Here is a 25,174-nt window from a genome sequence, read left to right as displayed (position 1 = left end):
TAATTTAATTTACCTCTGAGGTGACTGATACCTTTCAGCGTCTTTGGGAACAGCGGGGTGTTTCTGTGGTTAAGGGAATGACAAACACGGGAGGCTGAGGAAGCACAATGCGCCTTTTATGCAGCTGTTTGAGAACTTTGACTTGTGATAACCAACTTCTTCCACACGGAAGGACCTGAAGGATCTTACAAGGCTTCAACTCGAGCATGTGTAAAATAAGTATGCACTGCCTCACTGCTCAGGGTTGGTTTAAAGGCTCTGGAGTTGCTGGAAACCTTTTTCTTTCTGGGAAAGACTTTAAGGATAAAGGAGGAAACACGTTGGATCAGGCACAGAGCTGGAATGTTTTAACAGCTCAAAGTTTGAGTCGTTTTTTTAGAGTTTTGCAAAACTTCCAGTGAATGTCTTAGTGCCATGTCTGCTAAATAGGTCGGATAGCACCAGTTCTTGTCGGAGGTACATTTTATAGGATTTATTCCTAAAGGTGATGGAACTCCTTTCTGGAAAAGCAGCCAAAAAGGGGGGGTGGGTTGTCCTGTAACTCCTCTGGAAGCACGGTGAGCAGCCGTGTGTGGCTGCAGAGCAGGACGGACCCTGCCGGGCTCCCAGCACACCTCACCCCCGACTGGGTCTGGCTCAGAGGGTCCCCAGGGCTGGGGAGACCCCGGACCGGGGGTGGTGAGAGCCCAGCTGGTCCCACCTGGCTGAGAGGGGACCCGGCCGCAGCCGGGAGTGCCCGGGGGGGAGGGACGGAGGGAAGCGGGGACCCAAACCCTCCGGGGAGGCGCTGGGGGAAGGCAGGGCCACCGGGCACTGCTTGGAGCCTGGAAGCGTTGGGATGGGTGTTGGAAAGAGGCTGGGGAAGCTTCCAGCCTTGGGGATCTGCAAGGCTCAGGTGGGGCACCAGAGACCCCCCGAGCTCGCCTTGTCCTGATTCCAGGAATCCTTCTAGCCGGCCCCCACCCCCGGGAGACCCTGCGGGGCGCAGGGGGGTGACGGCTCTGCTTTGGGGTGATTACAATGCCTTTGAGGCGATGGCTTTAAAATGCCGCTGTGTTGGAGGGGGTTTTGCTCTGGCTGCTCTGTCGGCACACGGCTCTGCCCGCGCTCCCAAAGTGGCTGCTGTGATTAGAGCTGTAATCTCTGTATCAGCTTTTACATTTCAGACCGGAGATGGGAATTAATGCGATTCCGGTGTCTTCCCTTTCATACATTTTCCAAACACCGTTTGCTCGGGAACACTCCGAACTTTGTTCTCATCCTAAGGGTGACCAAATCCCCAAATTTCTACAGATGCCTTGGAGAATGGGAGTCCCTGCTGCATGGGGCGACCCGAGGAGCTGCGGGAGGAGGAGCAGGAGGGCAGAGCGGCCGGCTCAGCGCCAGCGTGGCCAAGCGATGGGCACGGGGATGCTCCGGGTCGCGGCCGGCACGAACAGCGCCGCAATTTGCCCGGGCCAGCCCACGTGGGCGAGGGTTCGCCCTCAAGGTGACACGTGGGACTTCACCTCCGATGTTTACGGCGCTGGGGAGCCGGCCGGGTTTTCCAGAAGCCTCCACCGAAAGCCCTTGTCCGTCCGGGGCCAGCGGAGGTGCGATGCGTTTGGGGACTGTCCCCCGCCCCGGCTGCGGAGCCGCTGGCATGCGGGAGCCGCTACAGATGTCTCCATGAGAAGGTTGCAGCTCTTCTTTCTGGTTAAGCCCCGCAGACACGTCTCTAATTACAGCTTTGTGGCCGGCGCGAGGTTATAGAGGGAGAACGTGCGCGCTGAAATCACTTTCAATGATTTGAGGGCAGCGGCTCGGAGCCGTCGCACCGAGGCAGGACAAGAAATGCTGGCGGCACGCACGGGGACCGTGGGGGGGAAGAGCGCCGATGAGTCCCTGAAGCTGAGGAAGCAGTCGGTGCTGTCCCTGGGCAGCAGGGACAGAGCCCTGAAGAGCTCGGCCGAGAGCAGCAAGGAGGGCCGGCCGCGGGCCGGGCAGCCCCAGCAGCGAGCCCGGCGCCTGGCGCTGCTGCGGGAGCTGGAGATGAACTGGTACCTGCGCGTGTGCGAGCTGTCCCACGAGTACACCATCGCCTACACCACCGGCATGCCCCACAGGTACGTCCCTGCTCCTCCCGGGGCACGCTGCCCTCGGGAATGCTGCTGGCCGGCATGGTCGCGATAATAGTGGTTGTAATAACGGCAGCAGCAATAATCATAGTAATAGTAATAATAATAGAAAGGTCTTTGTCTTTACAAGTCTGATTTTTCTGGTTATTCACGCTTTACAGAGCTGAATATCCTGCAAACTTGTCTCTTGATTCCCACAACTTCTTCAGCACAAGCTGCGTGTGGTTGTTGAGCCTTGTTTCTAATTTGTCCAAGTGATTGTACTTTTGCTTGAATGGAGTTGAAAAGTTGCTGCTGCCGAGCAGGGACGGTGTGGGTGCCAGGAGGGTCCCTGTCCCCCCCTCCCTGCCCGGGCAGCGGCGGGGCTCAGCCTGGGAAGGAGCCCCCCGGGAGGGGGAACCTGCAGCCGCTGCATCTCTCATCCCATCGGTCTTAAATGTCGTAGCCTCCAGAATCCGATCTTGCTCCTTTAAAAAAATATAAGGGGATCTTGGTATTAGTGGAAATGAGACGTGCGAGTCTCCAATCTCCTGTGCGGGGTCAGACCCGCTCTGAAATCGAACCTCAGCAGGAACTGCCCGGGGTGCCGCTGTCCCCGTCCCGAGGAGCCGCACCCCGGGAGCGGCTCGGAGCAGCGCTGGGACCGGCGAGGGAGGGTGGGGGTTTCCTTCACCTCGCTCCGGGGGTTTCCTTCACCTCACTTCGGTAACAGCCGGGATTTCAGCTGAGAATCGGCCGAGATCGTCCCTAATCCCAGGCAGGATGGGGATGCCTGCAGTGCCCGGCACAAACCGAGCTCTTGCAGATGCGCTTGGGTAAGAAAGGAGTTAGAATGTCACGGCAATAAAAATTAGGAAGGGGATAAGTGAAAAGAAAAGGGAGTAAAACGGAGAGAAGGAGCAAGTGGGTATTAATGCAGGAATGTTCACAAGCACCTGAAGGGAGCACGAGGGGTCTGAGGGCTGGGAGGGGGCAGATTCTGGGTCCGGCGCCCACCAGCCCCACCAGCCCGTGGTTCGCACCCGGGGGCTGGAACAGCACCATAAAAGCAAAGTGCTGGGGAATAACTTCTGGGAGAGCTGAGTTTCTAAAGATGCTGATCCAGGTCTAAAGACCCTGATACTCCAGCAAAACTCTTGTGTCCAAAAAACTCAGAGGAGCTCGCAGAAATATTTCTTAGCACTGGTTCACCTTGCATTATAGGTGAGCAGAGAGCTGGGGCTGGCAGGAGGTAAAAGCAAAGGCAGCTGCAGCAGAGATCACAGGTACAGCGTTGGAGTTACACTGCGGGGAGGAAACACAAGGTCCCTACGAGGAACGGCCTCGGGACACGCTGCCCTCCCTTGAGTGTCCTTGGGCTGCAAAGAGCTGGGCTTGAAATCCCCCCCTGCACCCCACGATGGGGTCAGTACTGTGGGAACAGGACCCCCATCCTTGGGCAGGACCCTCCTGGGGACACCCAGGGCCACCCGTGCCCTGATCCGACAGTCACACAGGAAGAATAACGGGGTAATCCCACAGTCCCTGCCAAACTCCCCTCTGTGACATTGAATTATGAGCTTTTCAAATATATTCTGGGGTTGGGATCAGTCCTTCTTTATCTGCTTTGAAAGATTTAAGGATTAGTTGAGTTCATTATACATCCATCACCTGATTATTTAACTTATTTTTCTGAAGTATTTGGGGCTGAAATGGGGTGAGTTTTGAAAATAGAAGAGTCTCAGACATCTGCCTCAGTGGTATGAACCACACCTTGTCGGGATTGTTTGCTGTGGCCAGAAAAGGTCACTGTGGCCCTTCAGGGTGTTGCAGGGATGAAGACCATAAAAGCCATCCCTGGATTGTTCAAGGCCAGGTTGGACAGGGCTTGGAGCAGCCTGGGATAGTGGAAGGTGGCCCTGGCCACAGCAGGGGAGTTTGGAATACAATGGTCTTTAAGGTGCCTTCCAGCCCGAACCATTCTGTGAGTCTGTGAACCAGAACCTTTTTGTTTGCTGTTTAGCAGTGGTGAAATCATTGTTAACATCATAATTTAATTCATATGAATTGTCACACCCCGGGAGGCTGCAGATGCTGGGGAAGTTCCCAGACCAGGTAACCCCAGCTGTGAGAGCTCGCAGTGCCCTGTGAGAAAACAAGATGTTCTAGTGAGTTGCAGAGGAGATGCCTGCAGTGTTCATCTGGCCAGCCCAGGGCCTGAAATACACCCTGTGAGAGTATTTGGTTTATGTTTATTGGCCTTGGATTGAATCCCAAGCAAATATTTCTCATTATCTAAATATAAGACCTGGGAAATGGGGTCAGTGCTCTATTCCCACCAGCAGCCCTCATCCCTGGGAGTACTGGCCCATGAGAGGTCTCAGCAGATGAACAAGATTGCTGATCTTGGCCAAAATCCATCCTGGGCATCAACCAAAACGGGCCGGCTGCAATGATGTAAAGAATGTCTGGGAGTAAAACCCCTCCAGAGCGCCGGGCTCGTCCCGGGCAGCGCAGCCCCGGGGCGGGGGCGGCTCCGGGCTCTGCTCCCGGCGGGCTCCGGCGGCACCATGCACCTGTACAAGCCGGCGTGTGCCGACATCCCCCCGCCCAAGCCGGGGCCGCCGCGGGGCCGCAGGGTGAGCCGGGGGCCGAGGGCGCACGGCCCCGCCGCCGGCTGGCCCGGGGCGCGCAGCCCCAGCGCCGAGAGGAAACAGCTGGAGAGGTTCCTGCACCTGCACGGGCTGTCCCTGCACGACAGCACCCGCGCCCCGAGCGGCATGAGGTACAGGTAGGTGGGCACAGCCTTGGGCTGCTCCGTAGTGCCCGGAGAGCCGGGCTGAGGGAGGAACCCGGGCACGCCTCTGGGTGGGCTGGCAGCGGCTGAGCCCCTCAGTGACTTCTCCGATTTTTCTGGGCGCTGTGAGAATTAGGATGACTTCGAGCAAAGCTGAATGCATGTGGCCTCTTCTCTTCAAACTCTGAATTTGATCCTTCTCTTCTAACGTTAATCGCAGAATCATGGAATGGTTTGGGTGGGAAGGGACCTAAAAGCTCGTCCAGTGCCACCCCTGCCATGGGCAGGGACACCTCCCACTGGAACAGGTTGCTCCAAGCCTCGTCCAGCCTGGCCTGGAACACTGAAATCACACTGAATTTTGCAGCTCAGCTGAACCTTGAGACCCTCACCCTCCTTATGGAGCAAAAGAACTGAGAGCCCAAAACCTTGGCTGGGTTCAGGCTGGGAAATATGTGGCTTTCGGGTTGGAAAGGGTGTCCAAGGGAAAGGGTGTCACCCATGCAGGAAGCTGGAACAGCCTGGGGACAGAGGGGTTGGCTGGGGATGGTGGGTGAAGAAGACGTCGGCGTGCTTAGTCCAGCAATTGTCGTTGTGCTTTGCTGCCAGAGAGGTTCGCTTTAAAAGGATGACATCCTGTATGGAAAGTCAACAAGTTCTCTCTGCTTCTAATAAAAGCAAATTTTCTTTGAAACATTTGCTTTCCCAAGAGGTTGATCTTTGCCTGTGGCTGGTCTGAGCTTAAAACTGAAATAAGACACCGTGACTGGTACTTTTATGGATCCAGCACAGTTGTGTCCCAGCTTTCACTGCTGGATGGGGAAATTTGGTGGTGTTTGGAGACAGTGTCCAGGGAGGAGTGGGGCTGTGAAAGAGCAGCCTTGGAGTCAGGACCAGGAGAAATGGCAAAGGCCTTTGTGCCACCATGCTGCTGGGCTGGCTGGGCACCCTTGGAGCAAGTTGGGGTTACACAGCCCGGAAAGAGAGAGGGAACTGAGCCCACAGTGCTGGGGGGATGAAATGGGAGAGTGTCCCAAGGCTTGATCGGCATCCCAGGGATGCCATGCTCGGAGCAGAGCTGTGCCAGGAGCAATTCCTGGGCTGGCAGGAGCACTGCTGTCCCCGAGCGAGATCCTCTCATTAACTGGGGCTTCTGGCCTGGAAACTCGCCACCCTTTAATGGGAAATCCCTTTGCTCCTTCTGATGATCCTAGTCCCACATTGCAGTTGTGTTTGAAAAGGTTGGTGTCAGTACCCACAGAAAAAATCCCCATTTGCCTCGTTTCTCTCTGATCCTGCACTTTCCATGGTGTTGGTCCGTGCAGACACGATTTAAAACTTGTGCCCTCACTGAGGAGCACAAGTGTAGCACACAGTGTTCCCATGAAGGGTTGTGATCCCCTGAGGCATCCTCCACAGATTGTCCTGCAAAAGCCCTGGTGCAGGGACACATCCTGACCCAGGACCAGGCTGGTGCCACGTCCGAAAGGCATCACCCAAAAGCTGACAGCAATGTTCATCCCTCTGTTCCGCTGCACCAAAATGTGCCCAGCCTGGGGGAGAAACCTGCAAAGAGCTTGGGGAGAAAATTTCTGTAGGGTTGGATACTCCACCCCCAAACCTGATGGAGAGGGAGTTTTTAAGCTGTAGAAAAATGCAATTAATGAGAGATTCTGGGACTGGTGTGGGGGTAGCTGGCATTGCCCAGGGCTGTGGCTGCAGGAGCTCCCTGCACACACCTTCAGCCACCTCTGTTTCTTGGCTTAGTAAGTGGAGTATCCCTCATTCAGCAGATTCACCACTCATAGGGAATAAAGCAGGTGCTTAATTTCTGTTGCAGCTGATGTATTTGAGCCTCTGCTCCGTTTTAAGTGTGTCCATTTTTCACAACTGACAGAAGCAGCCATAACTTACTGCATTTTCCATGTACCCAGAAATTTATCCTGTGGGAGAGGGGCTGTGCAGAGGGCTCTGCTGAGGGCAGGGATGCTCCAGCAGCCATCACCTGCTGCTTTCCAGAGGGAATTTTCTCTTCCAGAAGTACAGAGCCTCCCAGTGCGAGGACAGACCTCGAGCCCCAGCAAAGTGTGCATGGAAAGGAGCTGTGCAATGCACACCTCCTTGGACAACAAGGCACCAAACCTGCTTTGTAAATGGTGTTCTAGTCTGCCTGTGAGTTTGGACATTTTCTCTTTCTTTTTCTGCCTCCTGGATGTTTCTTCAGCTCTCCTGGGTCCAGTCTAAAGCCAGCACAATAGAACCTCCTTTTTTATTAAGATTTATTCAATTACATGTGGGAAGTAATGAATTGTGAACAAGAAACACTTACTAAACACAAGCTGGTTCGTTTACAGGCTGATCAGTTCTTTTCCCTTTCATTGCTTCAGCCAGTGCAGCACAGTTCAGCTATTACAGAAGACCCTGAAGTGCAGCAGTGCATGAGCTGGGCTGGTTTCTGATGACAACAGAATTCCTCTCAGATGGAACACCATTTACAAAGCAGATTTGGTGCCTTGTTGTCCAAGGAGGTGTGCATTGCACAGCTCCTTTCCATGCACACTTTGCTGGGGCTCGAGGTCTGTCCTCGCTCTGGGAGGCTCTGACTGTAAAACCTCCCAATGTTCTGCTCCTTCCTGATTCCAGCAGGGTCTGTGAGCTCGGGCAGCTGCGCTCGGAGGGCCTGGGGGGGAAATCCTATATGAGTAGATGTGTCTGCAAGAGCACCCAGGCAGCTCTTGCAAAACATGCTGCTGGCAAATGCTGGGGTGGAAAGTATTTATGGAGGTCACAGAGCCCCGAGGTGCTGCTGGATTAACCCATTCTGCAGCAAGCCTGGGGTTTGGGTTCCTATCTTATCTGTTTTATGCTAGCTGAGGTTCTGTTCCAGGAGGGCGAGTTCTTCCCACAGCACACAAATCCCTGGCAAAGCCACTTCACTTGGCATGACCCCACTGGAGTGTCCTGCAGGGAAACCCCCGAGTTCCTGCATCCTCAGAGAGCTCTGTCCTCTTTCTGTTGCTTTCGTTGGTTCAGCAACAAATTAAAACCTGGGAATTTAGGATACTGGATCTTTTATACAGAGGCTGGCCAGCAGCAGGGTGTTCCCTTTTCTCTTACTCCTTTTCCCTTCCCCCTTCCCCATTTTCCCTCTTCCCTTTTCCCTTCTCCCTTTCCTGATTGCAGTGGGAGCTGCCAGGAGCTGACACCCAAACCCTTGGCCAGCGCTGGCCATCCCATTTCAAATGGATTCAGCAACCTGGGCTCTGGGAAGCAGAAAGGTCTGAGGCATGGGATTGTCCCTGCACCGGGCGATTAAACAGGCTTTTGGATTAGGGAAAAGATGATGGACAGGGATTACAAATATGTTTAAATCAGGAACAGCCTGTGGCCAGTCACTCACCGTCTCCCACAACGCAGGAACTGGGGCAGGGGGGAGCAAAGGACATTTTGTACAACAGGTTTGAGCACAGGAAACCCTTTCCCAGCCTGTTGGAATGGAACTGGGGAACTCCCCGACACGGGATGGTGGTGTGGATGCTGGAAGCACCAGCAGGCTGAAGATGCTATCAGGTATCAGCCAAGGCCATCCAAGGTGTTAAACACCAAGGGGGGATTTAACCCTGAGCAAGCAGAGCCCCCTCCTCAGCTCTCTTATCCCCCCACAGAGTTACCCCAGAGGAGGGCAATTTGGGAATGATCCCTTCGCCATAGCTGCTTTCCCAGGCTTCCTCAGGGAGGCTCATTTTGTGCACTGAAGCTTTAAAATATCTAATCTTTAGATGGCAAAACATAGGAGGGCTCTTGATGGGGTCGTGTAATCCTGCGCTGTAATCCTGTCATCTGCTCCGTCCCCAGTGCTGCTGCATTATATTTATTGGGATATATCTTACAGCCTTAATGTTTTCCCTATTTCCTGTGCAGATTGACCCACAGAGCTGCATCCAGCTGTGCCCTTTCTTTAACAGGCATGTCTCTTAAGTGGTTTTTTAATCTTTTTTAGTCTGTTCAAACCACACAGCAGCCGCCTGGTGCAGTGGTGATGGAACACCTCCCCATGTCTGTCCTTCTTTCTAATGATTTCATTCAGTTCCTTGGGTTTTTTGGTATTTTTGTAGGGTCCTGTCCCTGCCCATGGATGAGCTTTAAAGTCCCTTCCAACCCAAACCATGCCCTGGTGATTCCCTGAAGTCCTCACAAAGCCACGCACAGGCTCAGGCTCAGTGTGCTGGTACTTCCAGGGTTATTCCCACCTTTCTGTGGAAAGTTCCCATGCTGTAGGTGCTTGGTTTTGAGGGGAAAACAAAGCAGATTTTGCCCTCCTCATCCCCCACCACTGCAGTAAATCCCAGCTGACCCTCAGCTGCTCTGGCCGCTGCCCAGCAAGAATTTGTGGGTTTGCTGCTTTTCTCCCCACACCTTCTGCTCCTGTGGAGGTCTGGCTGCCAAGCCTGGGCTGGCAGATGCTGCTCCAGCCCCGATCCAGGGCAGGTGCTCCTGCTGAGCCTGCTCCTGCTCCTGCAGCCGCTGCCCCGGTGCACAGTGCATCCGGCGCCTCTCCGGGGGCTGACTCCAAAGTTTGGGATATTTCTGGATATATTTATAGACAGGCCTGAAGGCTGCAGTCTGAGATGAAACTCAGCCCACGTGGTCCTGGTTAAAAGAGGTTTTATCCGGGAGTCTTTGGGCTGACTTTGGGTTCTGCTGAGAAAGGGACGCTGCCGGATGCTGCACCGACACAAACTGCTGAGCAGAGGGCGAGTTTGGGAGCAAAACGTCCTCTCGTGGCTTGCAGGTTTATTTCAAGTAGGAAACAATGATAAATCCGGGCTCTGGCAAGGCTCTGGTCAGCCTCAGTGCCGGGGGAGAGCAGGTCCCTGTGTCACCAGCCTTGGTGCTCCGGCGATGCCGACCGTGCCTGGCACGGCGGGTGGGCATGGAGCACAGTGGGGCTGTTCCTCGCACCCATCCTTGAACCAGTACTTGCTTTTTCACACTCTAAGCCAGTCAAAACACTCAGCTGAGATGTGTTTGTATCGCTCTGTGTTTTTCCCCACGCTGGGTTGAGCACCCCTCTGTTTCTGCCTCTCCCCGTGGTGTGGGGAGGGCTGTGGGCAGCTGGGGAGGGGGCAGGCTGGATGAAAGGCAGCTTTTCCATGGATAAACCTCCTGTGCAGACCCGTGACTGCCTGATAAGCCTTTTCTTCCTTGTTTTCAGTGTATTTTCATAGTTGCTGGCTTCATCCCTGCGCCAGAAGGGCTCCAGAAGCCAGCACAGCGTTTCCCTCGTTCCGGTGGCACGGTTGCTGCTTTTTCCAGAGGTGTTTGTGGAGTACACGGGGATCCTTGGAGAGTCCACACGGGCAGGCTGAGGCTGTCGGGGGAGCTGCTCCCCACGGTCCAGCCGCTGCTGGGCTGAGGGTTCCCCCCAGCCCTCGGTTTCCCACCCCAGCTGGGGAGATGAAACCGTTTTTCACTGCAGAAAAAGACACAATCTGTAGATTGCAGGAGTAATTATTCATTTCCCCTGAGGGCCTAATGAGCGGTTATGCATTTGGCAGTAAGTAATGATCCTCTCACAAATCTTTTTGTTAATTAAATGGGCGCCATTCCAGGGTGAAAGTGGTTGTTGAATGTTTGGGATGTGCCCAGAGATCAGGGACTGCTTGCCCGGCCAGCACTGGCCTGGAGAATGCAGAAATCCTCGGCTTGGAAGTGCTTGGCAGTCGCTGGAGGTCGCCTGAAGGCTTGACAGTGCCTTGCACTTGATTTACTGAAATGACAGTGCCCCTGGATCCCTGGCAGTGCCCAGGGCCGGGCTGGACATTGGGGCTTGGAGCAGCCTGGGACAGTGGGAGGTGTCCCTGCCATGGCAGGGGTGGCACTGGATGGGCTTTAAGGTCCCTTCCAACCCAAACCATTCCATGACATTGTGCTGCTCTGAGGTACATCGTGCTCTTGCCTTGTGGGCCAAAAAAAGTTAAAAAAAAAAAAAAAGTAAAAAGCCTTTCCAAAGAGTCCTGGAAGTGAAAGGAGCAAAGGAAAATTTGGGAGCTAAAGAGTCACCACAGCCTCTGGCTCCTGCCTGGCAGCAGAGTGCTGTGCCTGCACCTGCTCAGGTGGAAAGCAGATTCCAGAAGTCCTGAAACGCTGATTTCTAACCGGCAGTGGGGGCTGGTAACCGCGAGGCAGAGGAAGTGCTGACACAGCAGGTTTTGCTGAATCCCTTCCCCGAAGAGGAGCCTGGCAGTGGGAAAAGGATCCATTAAAATTAATGGGGCTGAAGATCGTTCCCTGGTAATCTGCTGGATTTCAGCAAAAGGCTTTGTCCTGGGTGATGTGCTAATTCTCCTCAGCGATTAATTCCAGCAGATGCCTCATTCTTTTGGGATGCTGGTCAGGGTGAAGAGTTTTGCCTCGGGAGCAGGGAGCAAGGTCTTGTGCCAGTTCTGCTGGATGCAGCTGATGGGATTCGTACCCTGTGCCACTCACTTTAATAATGAGAAATGCTGTTGCAGCTGAAAGAGAGACTCTCGGGAGAAGAATTAAAATTCTTCTTTGAAAAATGCTATTTGGGAAGGTGATATTTTTAATAGTGCTTATTATGCAGCGGTGACTTATGTAAGATAATGACTGATGGAGACACTTGGCTTTCACTGAGTTGCTCACAGAGGGGCCAAGTCCCTGCATCGGCTGGAGGAGGAGGTGAAAACTGAGGGTTCCCAGGAGGGGGAGAGGTTTTTTGAAGGGGTATTCATTGGAAAAGTTTCCCAAACAGCACAGTCTGCTGTAGCTCGTCTTCGTTCTGACCCTCTGCCAGTTAATCTCAAAGAATCAGAAGCTGTTGCTCCGTAATTGCTCCCCCATCTGCTCCAGCGTGTCCCGGAGCAGGGCAGCTCGGAGCTGTGTGTTTGTTACCCAGAGCCAAACCCCACACCTGCGTTCCTCCGTACAAGCTAATTTAGAGCTCTAAGCTGCTACAAGAAATGCTTGGGTGAGATCTGTCGTGTGTGGATAACAGAGCAATGTACATAATTGCCTAAAATCTGCTATTCAACAAGCACAGCCAAGCTGCAAGAACACAGCTTGGGCTGAGCTTTATTTGGAATACATTTATCCATCAGGTGATGCGAAGCACACGGGGCAGATCTGCATTTTGTGCGTGCACAGTGTGGAACACACGGATGGCAAAAGGGAAAATAATTTCTTGGCCACGAGCTGGCACAACAGCCCCGAATGCCCGAGGGTTCTGCTGCTGCTGCCGGGGATGCTCCTCTGCTCTGGGCCTGGCACGGATGCTCAGGGACTGGATACCATGTCAGGGGCTCTCGGGGGGAATAAAACAGAAAACCCTCTTGTACTGTGCAGTGGAGCTTCGTGCAGCTCTGAGTGTTTTAATCATATTTAATCACAGAATCACAGAATGGCTTGAGCTGGAGGGACTTTAAAGACCATTAAGTGCTCAGTGTAGCACGATACATTAATATAATGGTGACTTCTGGAGCCCTTCATGTGAGGCACCGGCTTGCAGTCAGCTGAGAAATGGAATAGATAGCATGGAAAAATTAAATTACCTGCTTTGGAGCGGGGGATCCAGCAGCTAATGGGCAACAGGCACTGCGGGGGGGTGTTCTCTCCACGGGGACAAGCGGCCAATTAATGGGATTGGGCGCCCGATGAGTTCCACCCTCCGTGTCAGACACGGAGAGCTCCGGGCTGGGGCCCAGCATTGATTCTTTCCTGTTGTATCAAAAGATGAGTTATTTAATATTGCAGAGCTGCCAGAGCCAGGGTACCCGGGGTGCTGGGGGCTCCCGTGGGTGCCGTGGCCTTGGACACCCGGGGGGGGGGGTGGGGATTAGACGGGAGTTTGTCCAGGAATTTAGAGCAGCACAGAATCCCAGCCTGGTTTGGGTCGGGAGGGACCTTCGAGCCCATCCAGTGCCACCCCTGCCATGGGCAGGGACTCCTCCCACTGTCCCAGGCTGCTCCAAGCCCCAATGTCCAGCCTGGCCTTGGGCACTGCCAGGGATCCAGGGGCAGTGCTGGTGCCGGATTTATCACACCCCAGCCTTGTCCCAAGCCCGTGCTGGCAGACCAGCGTGGCTCGGAGCTGTCACACTCCCAGGTTTGGTCCATTCCGGGTGGATGCAGCCCTCCGGCGGGGATGACAGATCTCGGGTGCCATCACAGGAACCCCGGGCTGGGCACCGCCCCCAGCCTGGCTCAAAACCTGCCAGAACGACGCCTTTTAACTAAAAACCATTTAATAGGAATTTTGATCAGTTTTCCTCAAGTACAATTACAAATGCAAATGGAGTTTTTGATGTGAAACCAGCGGAAATGCGATGGCTGTGGGCTCGGTAAGCGCCGAGCTTTTGTTCTGCAGCTCATTTCCTCGCCCAGCTCCCAGCAGTGTTATCAAAAAGAGCCATTCCTGGCGGGTTCAGACCCTCCCCAAAGCGCTGCAAATCGCCGCGGGGTCCGGTGCTGCCGCTGCCGGCAGGAGCCCTCCCCGGCTGGGAGCTCCCTCCCGGGGCAGCGCTCCTTATCTCACCCGTGCCCGTATCAGCCCGGTTTAGGGAGATGTAAGGAACCGCCGCAATCCCGGGTAATTATCCCAGCGGGAAGCCTGTTCCCGAGCAGCTCTGCGGACGGAGGGAGCTGGCTGAGCGACAGCACGGGCCGTGTTTGCCATCACAGCTCTTGGGGCCCGAGGAAACTTTTATTGGGACAGAAGGTGGGATCGCCCTGAGCGAGTCCTGCTGCGCTGCGGCAGAGCTGCGGCCGGGAGCCTGGAAATCAGCGATTTGTGGCAGCATATCGAGATAATTCTCGGGAAGGCCAGTCCTGGAGAGAGGCTGCAGCCGGCAGTGTCTGCTCTGGATTTTGGGAATGTGGCTCTGGGGCTGTGGACAGAATGTGGGGGCTGTAGCCAGGTCTGGGCTGTTGGGTTAAATAAAGAAGGGCGTTTGTTTGGGTGGAAAAGCTCCAAGGCTCCGGTTTTGGAGCAGGATCCTGCCCTCATGGCTCTGTGAGCTGTGTTTTCAGTGCTTCCATGCAGTCTCCTGAGGTCTGGCCCATCCAAGGGCATTGCATGCAAACTCTCACTGAGCATCTGTTTGAGTGTCCAACAGGGTTAAAGCTCTCTCCATGAAGGCTGAAACCATATTTTTGATGTGTCTCCAGCCTGGAAGCACTGACTGTTCCATCCTGCCGCCTCTCACCGGCCCTGGGGCTGCTCTGGCCAAGGTGAGGGCAGGACCCTCCAGCACTGGGAGCAGAGGGAACACTTCTAACATTAATCACAGAGTCCCAGAACGGTTTGGGTTGGAAGAGACATCAATGCCCACCTTGTTCTACTCCCTGCCATGGGCAGGGATACCTTCCACTGTCCCAAGCTGCTCCAAGTCCCATCCAACCTGGCCTTGGACACTGCCAGGGATCCAGGGGCAGCCACCCCTCTGTCACAGGCACTGCTGCAGGTTTGCTGCTAAATTCAGTTGTTGTCTTCTCCCGACATGGAAGAGTTTCAGTTAAAGAGCTCAGACAGGCTGGGTTGGCATCATTACTGTGAGCTGGATTGCTGGAATCACAGACTGGTGTGGCTGGAGGGGGCCTTAAAGACCACCCAGTCCCAACACCCTGCCATGGCAGGGAGGGTAAATAGCCTGTGACTGCAGCCATGAGGAGCAGAATCTCCAGCCGGGCTTGGCATCGTATTTCAAAGGAGCTCCACTGTAAGGTGAAATATAAAATAAAAAAGGAAGGGGCAAGCAGTGTGCTCAGCTCCAGCCGTGCTGGGCCAGGGCTGCAGCAGCTCACGAGGTTTCACCCAGCCCAGACTGCAGGACCTTGATTCATGTTCGCATTTCAGGCTGCAGAAGCATCTTTCCGCCTCTGGTTGCAGCCAGAGCCGTGCTGCCGACTGACCCTGGAGCAGAGGCCCTGCAGGGGCACTGGGAAGGGCTCCTCCCTCACCCCCGTGCTGTGCCCGGCCCCACTGCCCCTTCCAGCCTCCACAGGGGCCTGAGGGGGCTGGATAAAGCATTTTTTGCTTTTTGAAGGTTTCCATCCTGCTCCCCACAGGGTGTGCATCATTCTGCCCCTGCAAGGTACTGGGGACAGAGCTCCGGGCAAGGGATGTGTTTGTGTAGAGCCCCAGGGCAGCTCCTGGGCTCGCCCTGCCCCACAGCCCCTGCTTGCCCTGGGTCTGGTGGCTTTGATTTGGCCCCCGGGGTGGCTGCAGTGGCTCCGGGGCCGGGAGGGTCACAGGGTGGTCACAAGCAGCTGTGTTAAATACATTTGCTTGATGAAGCTTTTTGAGCAAGTTATTTAATGAGCGATTGTCTTGCTCAGGGGGAAGTGCAGGCGGGCATCTTGTCACAGTGATTTGGTGGCACTGAGGTGTCACAGGGAGCCTGGCCACAGGCTTGTGGCTGAGTCCTCTGCCAGGGTTGTCACGTAGCTCCTCTTCTATAAGCTCAAGGTTTTCATCATACAGAATTATGTTACTCCAACGTTTTACTCTAGGAGTGATTATCTTGCTCGGGGAAATGAAATAAATCCCATATTTAAATACATACTCTGTGGAGAGACTGTAACCCCTCCAAAGCTAAGCAGCTTGAGGTAAGATGCTCTGTGGGATGTGCCAGTGCAGAACAGGACTGTCCCTTTCTGTCCCCTTCCCTGGCCCACCCCAGTACCTCAGGGCACGGGCAGCCCTGGCAGTGGGGATGGTGACCAGGGCCTGGGCTCATCCCCAGGACCAAGGCACAGCATTTGGCAGATCTGGCTGCAGTGGGAACTCTCCAGAGATGTACAGAACAGAGGTAAAAGGCACCTTGGAGTGCCTATGCCCAGCGAGGGGGTGTGAAACCATCAGAGAGGGGAACATTTCCAGGTTTGTCAGTCCGGCTTTGGGCTCTGAAACACAGAACAGGGCTCCAAAACCAAGTGGGTGCTACCACCAATGCTCCAGCTGCATCCCCCGGGACCATGGAGACCCTGAGGATGTCCTGGATGCAAGGAGCACCTTGGTGTCAGTGCCCCCATGGCTTGTGCCCCCCGATGCCTCACTCTGCTGGGTTTGCTGGTGGTCTGCGATACTGACTCACTGATGAGGTGTCTGGAAACTCTCCAAGGGGTCCTGCTCCCCCCAAATCCCTGCCTGAGGGTGAGCCCAAGGAGACCCCTGACAGCTGGGAGTTGGTGGGTCTGCTGTGTGATTAACTTTTAATCCTCTTTGGGAAAATATCCTACAGTAACTGTCTTTGTTCGATTTAATGCTTTCCATCCTCAGAGGAATGTGCTGGGTACCTGTTCATGAGCCATCAGGAGAGGAGCTGCAGCGGGATCGGCAGAAGCTCTTCCCCTGTCACGGGGTGGTGGGTGGCCTCGGCTGGCTGCCAGCTGCCCCCCCAGCGCTCCCATACGCCCCCTCCTCAGCAGGATGGAGGGGGGGCACCGTGGTGTGCCCCCGCTGCAGGGCAGGGGTCAAAGCTCTGCCACCCTGAGCTCAAAGCAGGTTGTGATCCCCCAGCCAGCATTCCCAGCCCCCTCTGCCACGGCTCCTGCTCCACTTCTGGGTACGTCAGGCAGGTCACTGCAGGAGGGTCCAGCCTGGGAGCTGCTCACACCCCAAGGGGACGGGGCCTGGGCCTGGCAGTGAGTGGGGGGTGGGCAGGAGGAGCTCCGGAGGTGCCCCCTCGTCCCAACCCCTCGGGCAGTCTGGGGCAGATGAAGGAGTGCGGCCCCCCGAACCATTTTTCAGGGCCTGCGCAAGGTGGAAAAGGGACCACGGGTGACCCTGCCCTCACCCACCTGCCCTGCCACACTCGGGCATCCTCTGCTGTGGGGCTGCACCCAGGGACACCCACTGCCTGTCCCTCCCCAGGGCCGCTCTGCTGGTGACAGTGACGGGCGGGGGTCTCCAAACCTCCCTGTCCCTGTCACCCTCCCACCGCTCCCGTGAGCAGCTCCGCAGCCTGGGGGTCCCCTGGGTGCCCAGAGCCAGCGCCACAGGAGAGGTGGCACCGGGCAGTGCCGGGCTCCGACCGCAGCGTCGGCCGCAGCCGGGGATGGGGATGGTTTGCTCTGCTGAGGGACGCTCTGGTTTTGCTCTGAAGCCTTTGCGCTGCGGCTCATTCCGCTGGCGATGCTGGGGGAGCGGGATTAACCCCGGCCCTGCTGCCAGCCGGGGGCTGCGGGCGGCGGCTCCGGGTGCCAAAACACGGGATTAACTTGTTAACTCCCTCACACACCGGGGCGCAGCGATTTTCCTCCCCCTCCCCCTTATTTTTTTTTCCCTTTCCCCCATAATTAACCCATTTTAACACCGAATTGCTGCCCGCTACAGAAGACCTTGCTGAGCGATGCCGGCAGGGATTTTTGCGGGCGGATCTGCCTGAATCGCCTGCCTTCCCTCCGAGCACAAAGGAGGCCCGTCGTTCGCATCCTTCCCATCCTTCCCATCCTCCCCGCAGGCTCTGGCGGGGGGATCCCGGGGCCGCTGCGGAGCCGCTGCCAGCGCTCGGCGGGCTGCCATGGGTGGGAGGTAGCGCTGCTGCGCCTGGGCGAAGGACACCGATGGATGCTGCCGCTCCTTAGGGACGCGCTGGCGAGGGACGGGGCTCGGCTGTGCCTGCTCAGCACTTCGCGGTCCAGCGGCGCCGGAGCCAGCGCTCGCAGGATGCCCGCAGTGATTTAAAACCAGCGGCCGGGAGCCTGCAGCGAGACAGAGCGGCTGCGGAGCGATCACCATGAAGGAGCGGCGCTCCGGGAGCACCTGACTGGATGGATGCTTCTGGCTGAGCAGCAGCATCGCCGCGGAGAGCCCGGAGTGAGCCCGAAGCCGCTCGCGCGGTTGCCGTGGCAAGTTCGCGTTTCTCTGCCGCCGGCATCGCGGGCACGCAGCGCGGCTCTGCCGGAGCCCCCGGTGCTCGGGGAGTCCCAGGTCGGAGGTTTGCCGGCCGTGCTGGGCAGCTGCAGCCCGTGGGGGGCCGTGGGTCCGCCCGCCACCTGGCCGGGGCACCGCGGGCGCGATGCAAGTGTCCATCGCCTGCACAGACCACAACTTGAAGAGAAATGGTGAAGACAGGCTCATCAGCAAGCAGAACACCACCACCCCGAACGTAGTGAATGCAGCCCGGGCAAAATTTCGGACAGTGGCTATTATCGCTCGCAGTTTGGGGACATTTACCCCGCAGCACCACATTTCATTAAAAGAATCCACCGCAAAGCAAACGGGCATGAAATATAGGTATGGGCACGGTCTCGGTCTTTGTTCCCTTGCAGTGTAATAGCTCTTTACTTTGCCTGCGTGGATGCACCTGGTTTTGCAGAGGAGCTCTCTCCTCAGGTTATTAATAGATTTTTAAACTTGGGCATAACGGGGAAGCTTTGGGGTGTTTATGTTTTTGCAGGCAAATGTGTTTGTGATTTTATACCAAAATCCCGCTTGCTTGGGGAGATTCTATACAACGTCGTGAATCTGTGACAGTGGTGGTAAGATGGTTCCTATTAAGTGTTCAATATAACTAATATTGGTGCTAATGAGTAGAAAAATAAATTAGCAAATCATGCTTGGGGCTGGACAAGGAAAGTTGGTTTGCGGAGTGGAGCAGAGGCGTCTGCCTTGGGTATCAATCCACCGTGGGGGTGGCTCACGGACTTCTCACCTGGTTCACTTGGGGAAGATGAGATCAAAGCCAATTTTAGGCAAATGCAGAAAACAAAATCTCAGGCATTCTTATGGAATGCCTCCTGCCTCTCACAGGTTTTTACTCCTCCTAACTTAGGCAGGAAAAATAAGGAATGGCTGTGAGTTCAGTCCGAAGTGCTCGGTGTGGGCAGCTGATCAGCTTCTCTGTCCTGCCTTCGGCTGCGAGTGAGAAGGATTTGTGTGCCTTTGGTGCTGGCTTTTGCCTGTTCAGGGTGTCCCTTTCAGCCACTAATGGGTGACATTCGGACTGGGAGAAGGGGACAGCCTGGGATCTCTGCACCCCATGCCTGAGGTGGAGCTGCTGCTGGAGGAGGCAGCTGGCACTGGAGGGCTCCTTGGGCAGGCTGGGGGGCGTGGGGCTCCAGGCAGCTTCATCCTGCTGGTTCCCAGCCCGTGGGATACCAGCCAGGGCTCCTATGCCACCAGACCTGCCCAGGGGAGCTGCAGGATGCAGTTTTGTGTTAATGCTGGGTTTGGGGTCCTGGGACGGCTGCAAAGCCACTCTGGGTTCAGCAGCCACTCTCGGATCCAGGGGTGCTGCAGCCAGTGCAGGGCGATCCTGCACCTCGGAAAATGTCAATATTAACTCTCCAGGAACTGTGCAGACTGGAGGCATGGTGGATGGGGTGCTCAGATGTAATTTTCTGTGCTTTGTGTGGATGGTTGATAAACGGCAGGGAGGCTTGGCCCGAGTGGAAGCCCGGCCTTTCCAGCTGCTTGTCCCTGTCCTTCAGCCATGACCAACTTTCAGCAGGGACATTGCACCCTCCTGGCATGGTGCTGGCAGCAGAAGTCCTTCGTGAGCCTGTGGCCAGGGCAGAACTGCTGGTTAATAAATGTCTCCTGGAGCCAGGTCCCAGCCGGACGAGGGGCTGGGGGTGGCATGGCAGGGGCAGTGTCCAGGGGGATCCTGGCACGGGCAGTGTCCAGGGGGATCCCGGGTGCTGCGGTCCGGCCCCAGCCGTGGGGAGGGCAGTGTTTGGGGCGTGGCAGAGGGTCCTGTCCGAAAACAAGACACTCAAAATCAGTGAAACTTGTCCTTTAAGCACCTCCCCAGTGGAGCAGTGGCAGCCAGCAGCTCCTGTGACCCCTGACCCCTCTGGCAGCCCCATCCAAGCCATCGTGCCTCAGTTTCCCTGTAAGCTCATCTGTAGGAGACGAGTCTTTGATGGTGTCTCTGGGAGGCAGGACCTGCTCTCCAGCCATGCTCATGGGGTGTCTCTGGGAGGCAGGACCTGCTCCCCAGCCATGCTCGCTGGCTGCACGGGCACTGTGTGCTAATTGCCCGCAGTTATCCCCCGATTTCCCCGGGCTCCCGGCCGCGCTCTCCCCCAGGGAACCAGCACTCTGGATAACCGCAATTCCTTGCTCCTGCAGCCTCCACAGTTGGGCCTTTGCGAGTCCTTTCTGCCTTATTCCTGGGTAAGGTTTGGAGAGTGAGGGTGGATTGTCCCAGCGGAGTTCTCACAGCCCCGGCACTCCGTCTGCCCCAGACCTGGGAATTGCACCAGGAATAGCAGCTCGTTGGCGACAAGGCTGAGGTTTTATCTTTATGACTAATCTCTGTTTCTTCTCGCAAATCGTTCCGTATGCAGAGCTGATTTCTCCCCCAAGAGAAGCAGCGCAGGGGAATTGGGAGGAAGAGCTGAGTAACCCTCGGGCTCAGCTGCGACGCTGCTGAGTCGCGATAACCTTTGGGTGGGAAGCGCCTACCAACCAGTGGAGCTGGAATTTCGCCTTCACCTTGGGACTGATTCCTCAGCCCGAGGGAAATCCAAAGCCAAAGGCTTTTCCCAACGGCTGCAACAATAATTCTGTAAAGTCCTCAGCTCCCTCACATTTGAACCTGAAGTCCTTCCCAATTCATTTTCTGCCTGAATTATGTCCTTGATGCTGAGCTCTGCAGCGTGAGCTGCTCCAAAGGCCACGACAGCCACGCTGGCCCTCGATTCACGCTAAAAATACCGAGAGCCGCCCCCCTGCGCCCCCGAGCGCTGCGCCGCCCCCGCGGCAGCGCTGCCCCGCAGCTCCCGCTCCGCTCCCGGGATGCTCCCGACCCCGGGCTGCCTCCCCCGGCTGCCAGGCGCTCCCGATCCGCTGGGATTATGTAAAAGGGAGAGACAGCGACTACGCCTGTGACAGGGGTGGGGGCGGGAGAGGAGCCAGCTCGGGGGCTTTTCACCAAATGACATGTTTCTGGCCCCGCTCCAGCTCAGGGACCGAATTGGAATATGAAAGGCAAAAGTTTACGGGAATAAATGCGTTCGCCGGGAAACAGCTGCAAATACGAGGACTCAGGTGCGTCCCCGCGGCGCTCACCTGAGCAAACCTCGGCTCTGCCTTTGCAAAAAGAGCTTTGTGTTTGGCATCTTCCCTGCCGGGCTGTGGCAGGAGCCGGACAGGACTCCCCAGGCATCACCGCCGCTGTCACTGCCGGGCACAGCCTGGCTGCCTCCTCCTGCGGAAGGCGAACGGGCAGAGGACTGCTCTCTTTTATCCTTTTAAATGCTCCAGTTCAGTCCCACTGGGGAGCCTGCCCAGATGCTCGGGGAGAATATCTGGGATCACTTCAAGCCTTTCTTTGAAAATGATGTAGTTGCAGCGTTTGGCTTGGAAAATTGCAATCTGCCGCACCGCTGCTGGAAACAAAGGATGTGGCTTTGCTTCCCTGAGATGATGCACAGCAGGGAGGAGGGACGGCAGCCCGGGTCTCCACCTGCTTTGGACCGTGGAGACGTCACAGCCTGGGTTCTTCTCTCTCCTAATTTGCCGTATCTTCTTTAAAGTTCTTTTCAGTAAAATGGATCCAGCCCTGATCCTGGTGCTGGGGGTGGTTTGGGATGTGGTGCTGCTCCCACAGGGAACAACTTCTCAAAGTGAGACTGGCACCAGCCTTGCTGTTCTCAGACTTAAAATTACATAGTAGGAAGAAGTTCTTACAATGAGGCTGGTGAGGCCCTGGCACAGGGTGCCCAGAGCAGCTGTGGCTGCCCCTGGATCCCTGGCAGTGCCCAAGGCCAGGGTGGGCACTGGGGCTTGGAGCAGCCTGGGACAGTGGAAGGTGTCCCTGCCCATGGCAGGGGTGGAATGGGTCTTTAAGGTCCCTTCCAGGCCAAGCCACTGTAGAATTCCCAGATTCTTTGATACCAGCCCCTTTCCGTCACAGCTGCAGCAGTGCAAAGCCTTGCCCAGAGCGCCCCAGAGCGTGCTCCCAGGAGGAGGAACTGTGCCCAGGAGCGCCTGGAGCCAGGCTGGGATGGGAGCTGGGCTGGGATGGGAGCCGGGCTGGGATGGGAGCTGGGCTGTGCCTGGAGCTGGGCTGGGATGGGAGCTGGGCTGGGATGGGAGCTGGGCTGGGATGGGAGCTGGGCTGTGCCTGGAGCTGGGCTGGGATGGGAGCTGGGCTGGGATGGGAGCTGGGCTGGGATGGGAGCTGGGCTGTGCCTGGAGCTGGGCTGGGATGGGAGCTGGGCTGTGCTCGGAGCTGGGCTGGGATGGGAGCTGGGCTGGGATGGGAGCCGGGCTGGGATGGGAGCTGGGCTGTGCCTGGAGCTGGGCTGTGCCCGGAGCTGGGCTGTGCCTGGAGCTGGGCTGTGCCTGGAGCTGGGCTGGGATGGGAGCCGGGCTGTGCCTGGAGCTGGGCTGTGCCTGGAGCTGGGCTGGGATGGGAGCCGGGCTGTGCCTGGAGCTGGGCTGTGCCTGGAGCTGGGCTGTGCCTGGAGCTGGGCTGGGATGGGAGCCGGGCTGTGCCTGGAGCTGGGCTGGGATGGGAGCTGGGCTGGGATGGGAGCCGGGCTGTGCCTGGAGCTGGGCTGGGATGGGAGCCGGGCTGTGCCTGGAGCTGGGCTGTGCCTGGAGCTGGGCTGGGATGGGAGCCGGGCTGTGCCCGGAGCCGGGCTGGGATGGGAGCCGGGCTGTGCCTGGAGCTGGGCTGGGATGGGAGCTGGGCTGGGATGGGAGCCGGGCTGTGCCTGGAGCCGGGCTGTGCTCGGAGCTGGGCTGGGATGGGAGCTGGGCTGGGATGGGAGCTGGGCTGGGATGGGAGCTGGGCTGTGCTCGGAGCTGGGCTGGGATGGGAGCTGGGCTGAGATGGGAGTTGGGCTGTGCCAGGCTCCGCCGCTGCGGGGCCGGTTCGGGGCCGTCAGCAGTTCAGAAATAGCCCTTTGCCGAGCCCATGCCTGCGCATGGGCAATTTACAGAGCACAACTATCTATTTGTGCTCATCCATAATTGATGGCGGCAGCTTTGACCATTAACTCCGGTGCGAGCCTCAACAAAAAATTTTATCTGCAACGGCAAATGGGTGGAGTTCATATTCCGCGGGGCCTGGGCAGCGTGAGGAGAGGCCGGGCACCATCCCCCGAGAGGAAACCCATCCTTCCCGCCCAAAGGGGTGAGAATCTTCCGTCATTAGAGAAGTGTTGCTAACGTTTGTAAGATAAGAGCTGAAAAACAAGTGAGTAAAGGGGGAAGAAGGGAGGGCAGAAAACAGTTTCCCTCCCTAGCATGGTTTTCAAATCTGGGGCGAGCTGAGCATTTGGGGATGGTGAAGGTACAGGGAGGAATCTGTGGAAGTAAAGTTGCTGACATTGGAATTACGTAAAGGTGATCTGGGCAGATAAACCTTGACAAGTAAAGTTTGCTTTCTTCCTCATCCCCTGGGAAACAGGAGAGATTTAGAGGAGATTTTAGGAAGAAATTGTTCCCTGTGAGGGTGGGGAGGCCCTGGCACAGGGTGCCCAGAGCAGCTGTGGATCCCAAGTGCCCAAGGCCAGGCTGGACACTGGGGCTTGGAGCAGCCTGGGACAGTGGGAGGTGTCCCTGCCATGGCAGGGGTGGCACTGGATGGGCTTTAAGGTCCCTTCCAAACCTGGGATGATTCTATGATTCCATGGAACATCCCTCAGCTGTTCCCCCTCCTGGAGGGGTTCCTGGTGCAGCTGCCAAGCGCTGGCAGAGCAGGAGGAATCTCAGCCTGGGAGGGGCTGGAGCCCTGCAGGGCCCCCGGGTGTGAGCACCATCAGCATCCACCATCCCCGGCGGTTCCTTCCACAGCTTTGAACATGCCCGGGTCACCCACGGGCTGGAAGCAAGGATGATTTTATTAAAACACAAATTCCCTCTGTGGCATCGGGGTATTACTGCCGCTGGAATGGCCCTGCGAGGCACGTGGCGTCCTGGACTCTGTGCCACGGATGTGGGCTTGGAGGAGGCCAAACCAACCCCAGCCTGATGGGTTGGGAAATGCACCCAGGTCACCTTGGGCTGCAGAATTCCTTTGGGAATAGGAGTTGAGTCTTGTGCTTGCCAAGGGGGTGTAAGTGGAAGCAGGTATTTCTTAGCAGTGTTCCAGGAGCTGTGTCTTCTTTTTCCCCACGTTTCTTTTTCCAAGCATTAACCATAATAACTACCTCACATATTTAGGAAACTGTGGTTTATTTAAGTCTTGCTGCAATTATGAGCAGTTTTAAACTCTCACATGCAAATGGTACAATTATTTTGATATCAAGCTCCATATTGTTTCAGTACTCTCCACATCAGGCTGACTTTTATGGCTCATCGCCTGATCTTCATTTTCTTGCTGCAAATTAAGACTAATCCAGTGAACAGAATGGATTTATGCTGAATTCACAATGCTTTTCCCCCCAGGACAGTAGCTTATAATGGCTACAAAGGAGGCAGGAATAACTCAAAAGGGAAGGAAAAGGAACCAGTTGAGTAAACACAATCTGCTGATTTGTGCTGCTTTCGCATTCCCAGTGGCTGCCCAGGAGTTTGCAGCTCCGAGGTGAGGCCGGGGCCTGGTGGGGTCTGGATTTCTCCCCTCTCATCACATTGCAGTGTTAAACCAGCATTAGGTTTGGACACACATTCATTTTCCAGCTGCACTCCGAATCCAGGGCAGTGCACGGGACCTGGCAGGGCACCCTCCTCCCTGGCTGCCGCCTTCGGTGCAGCCACTGCTGCCTCGGGGCTGGCTCTGTCATCCTCCAGCTCCTTCCAACCTCAGCGATTCCAGGATTCCGTGATAAATGAGGACTTTGCAGGTGCCCGGGCTGGTGTGAGCAGCAGAGATGGATCTCCTCTTCCAGGTGTCGGATAAAGCAAAGTTGGCTTTGCTTTGCAGTACCTGCCCAGCTGCTCTGGCTGCTCCTGGCTCTCCAGCGTGGCTTTGGCCCTGGAGCAGCGCTGCCCAGCCCTGTGCACATGCAGCCCAAGGGGTTTCTCCTGCCCAGCCCCTGGGCCGCCCTGGGGACAGCCCTGCCCGCGGTGCGGGTGGCACTGGGAGCAGCGGGCACGGCTCTGCAGGCGGTGCCCCCCTTGTAATCCCGAGGGGGAGCGATGAGATGGGGAGGGCAGGACTGGATTCAAGGACAAGTGGTGCTCCAAGAGCACGACTCTCATGGTGCTCTGCTTAAGCGGAAGCAGAACGATGTTATTTTAAGGAGGCTTTTAAATAATGCAGCGGAGCTGTGGGGGCTGAGCCACGGAGCCGCCCACAGCCACCCTGGCCGAGGGGCACGGGGAGGGCAAGGGCACGGAGCAGCCTGGCTGGGTGTG

At 56.5% G+C, this 25,174-nt stretch overlaps 1 protein-coding gene across 4 annotated transcripts in view; it reads left to right on the top strand.

The window, feature by feature from the left end:
* The first annotated feature begins 1,464 nt into the window (after window positions 1-1,464).
* The window catches only part of KCNAB1 (potassium voltage-gated channel subfamily A regulatory beta subunit 1), a 60,792-nt gene continuing 37,082 nt past the window's right edge, over window positions 1,465-25,174 (top strand). Inside the window, exon 1 of one of the 4 annotated variants that reach the window (XM_048314345.1) lies at window positions 1,465-2,105. In XM_048314345.1, coding sequence (XP_048170302.1) covers window positions 1,834-2,105 — 272 coding nt within the window. In that variant the 5' untranslated portion in view covers window positions 1,465-1,833. Of the gene's footprint in view, window positions 2,106-4,651; window positions 4,888-16,917; window positions 18,152-20,783; window positions 20,912-25,174 lie in introns of those variants that run through there. The other 3 variants (XM_048314346.1, XM_048314347.1, XM_048314348.1) reach the window with 3 other exon arrangements.

This window comes from Corvus hawaiiensis, chromosome 10, assembly GCF_020740725.1.
Source record: "Corvus hawaiiensis isolate bCorHaw1 chromosome 10, bCorHaw1.pri.cur, whole genome shotgun sequence".
Lineage (NCBI taxonomy): Eukaryota > Metazoa > Chordata > Aves > Passeriformes > Corvidae > Corvus > Corvus hawaiiensis.
The sequence above is the reverse complement of the archived record's forward strand: the minus strand, read 5'-3'. Positions and strand labels throughout refer to the sequence as shown.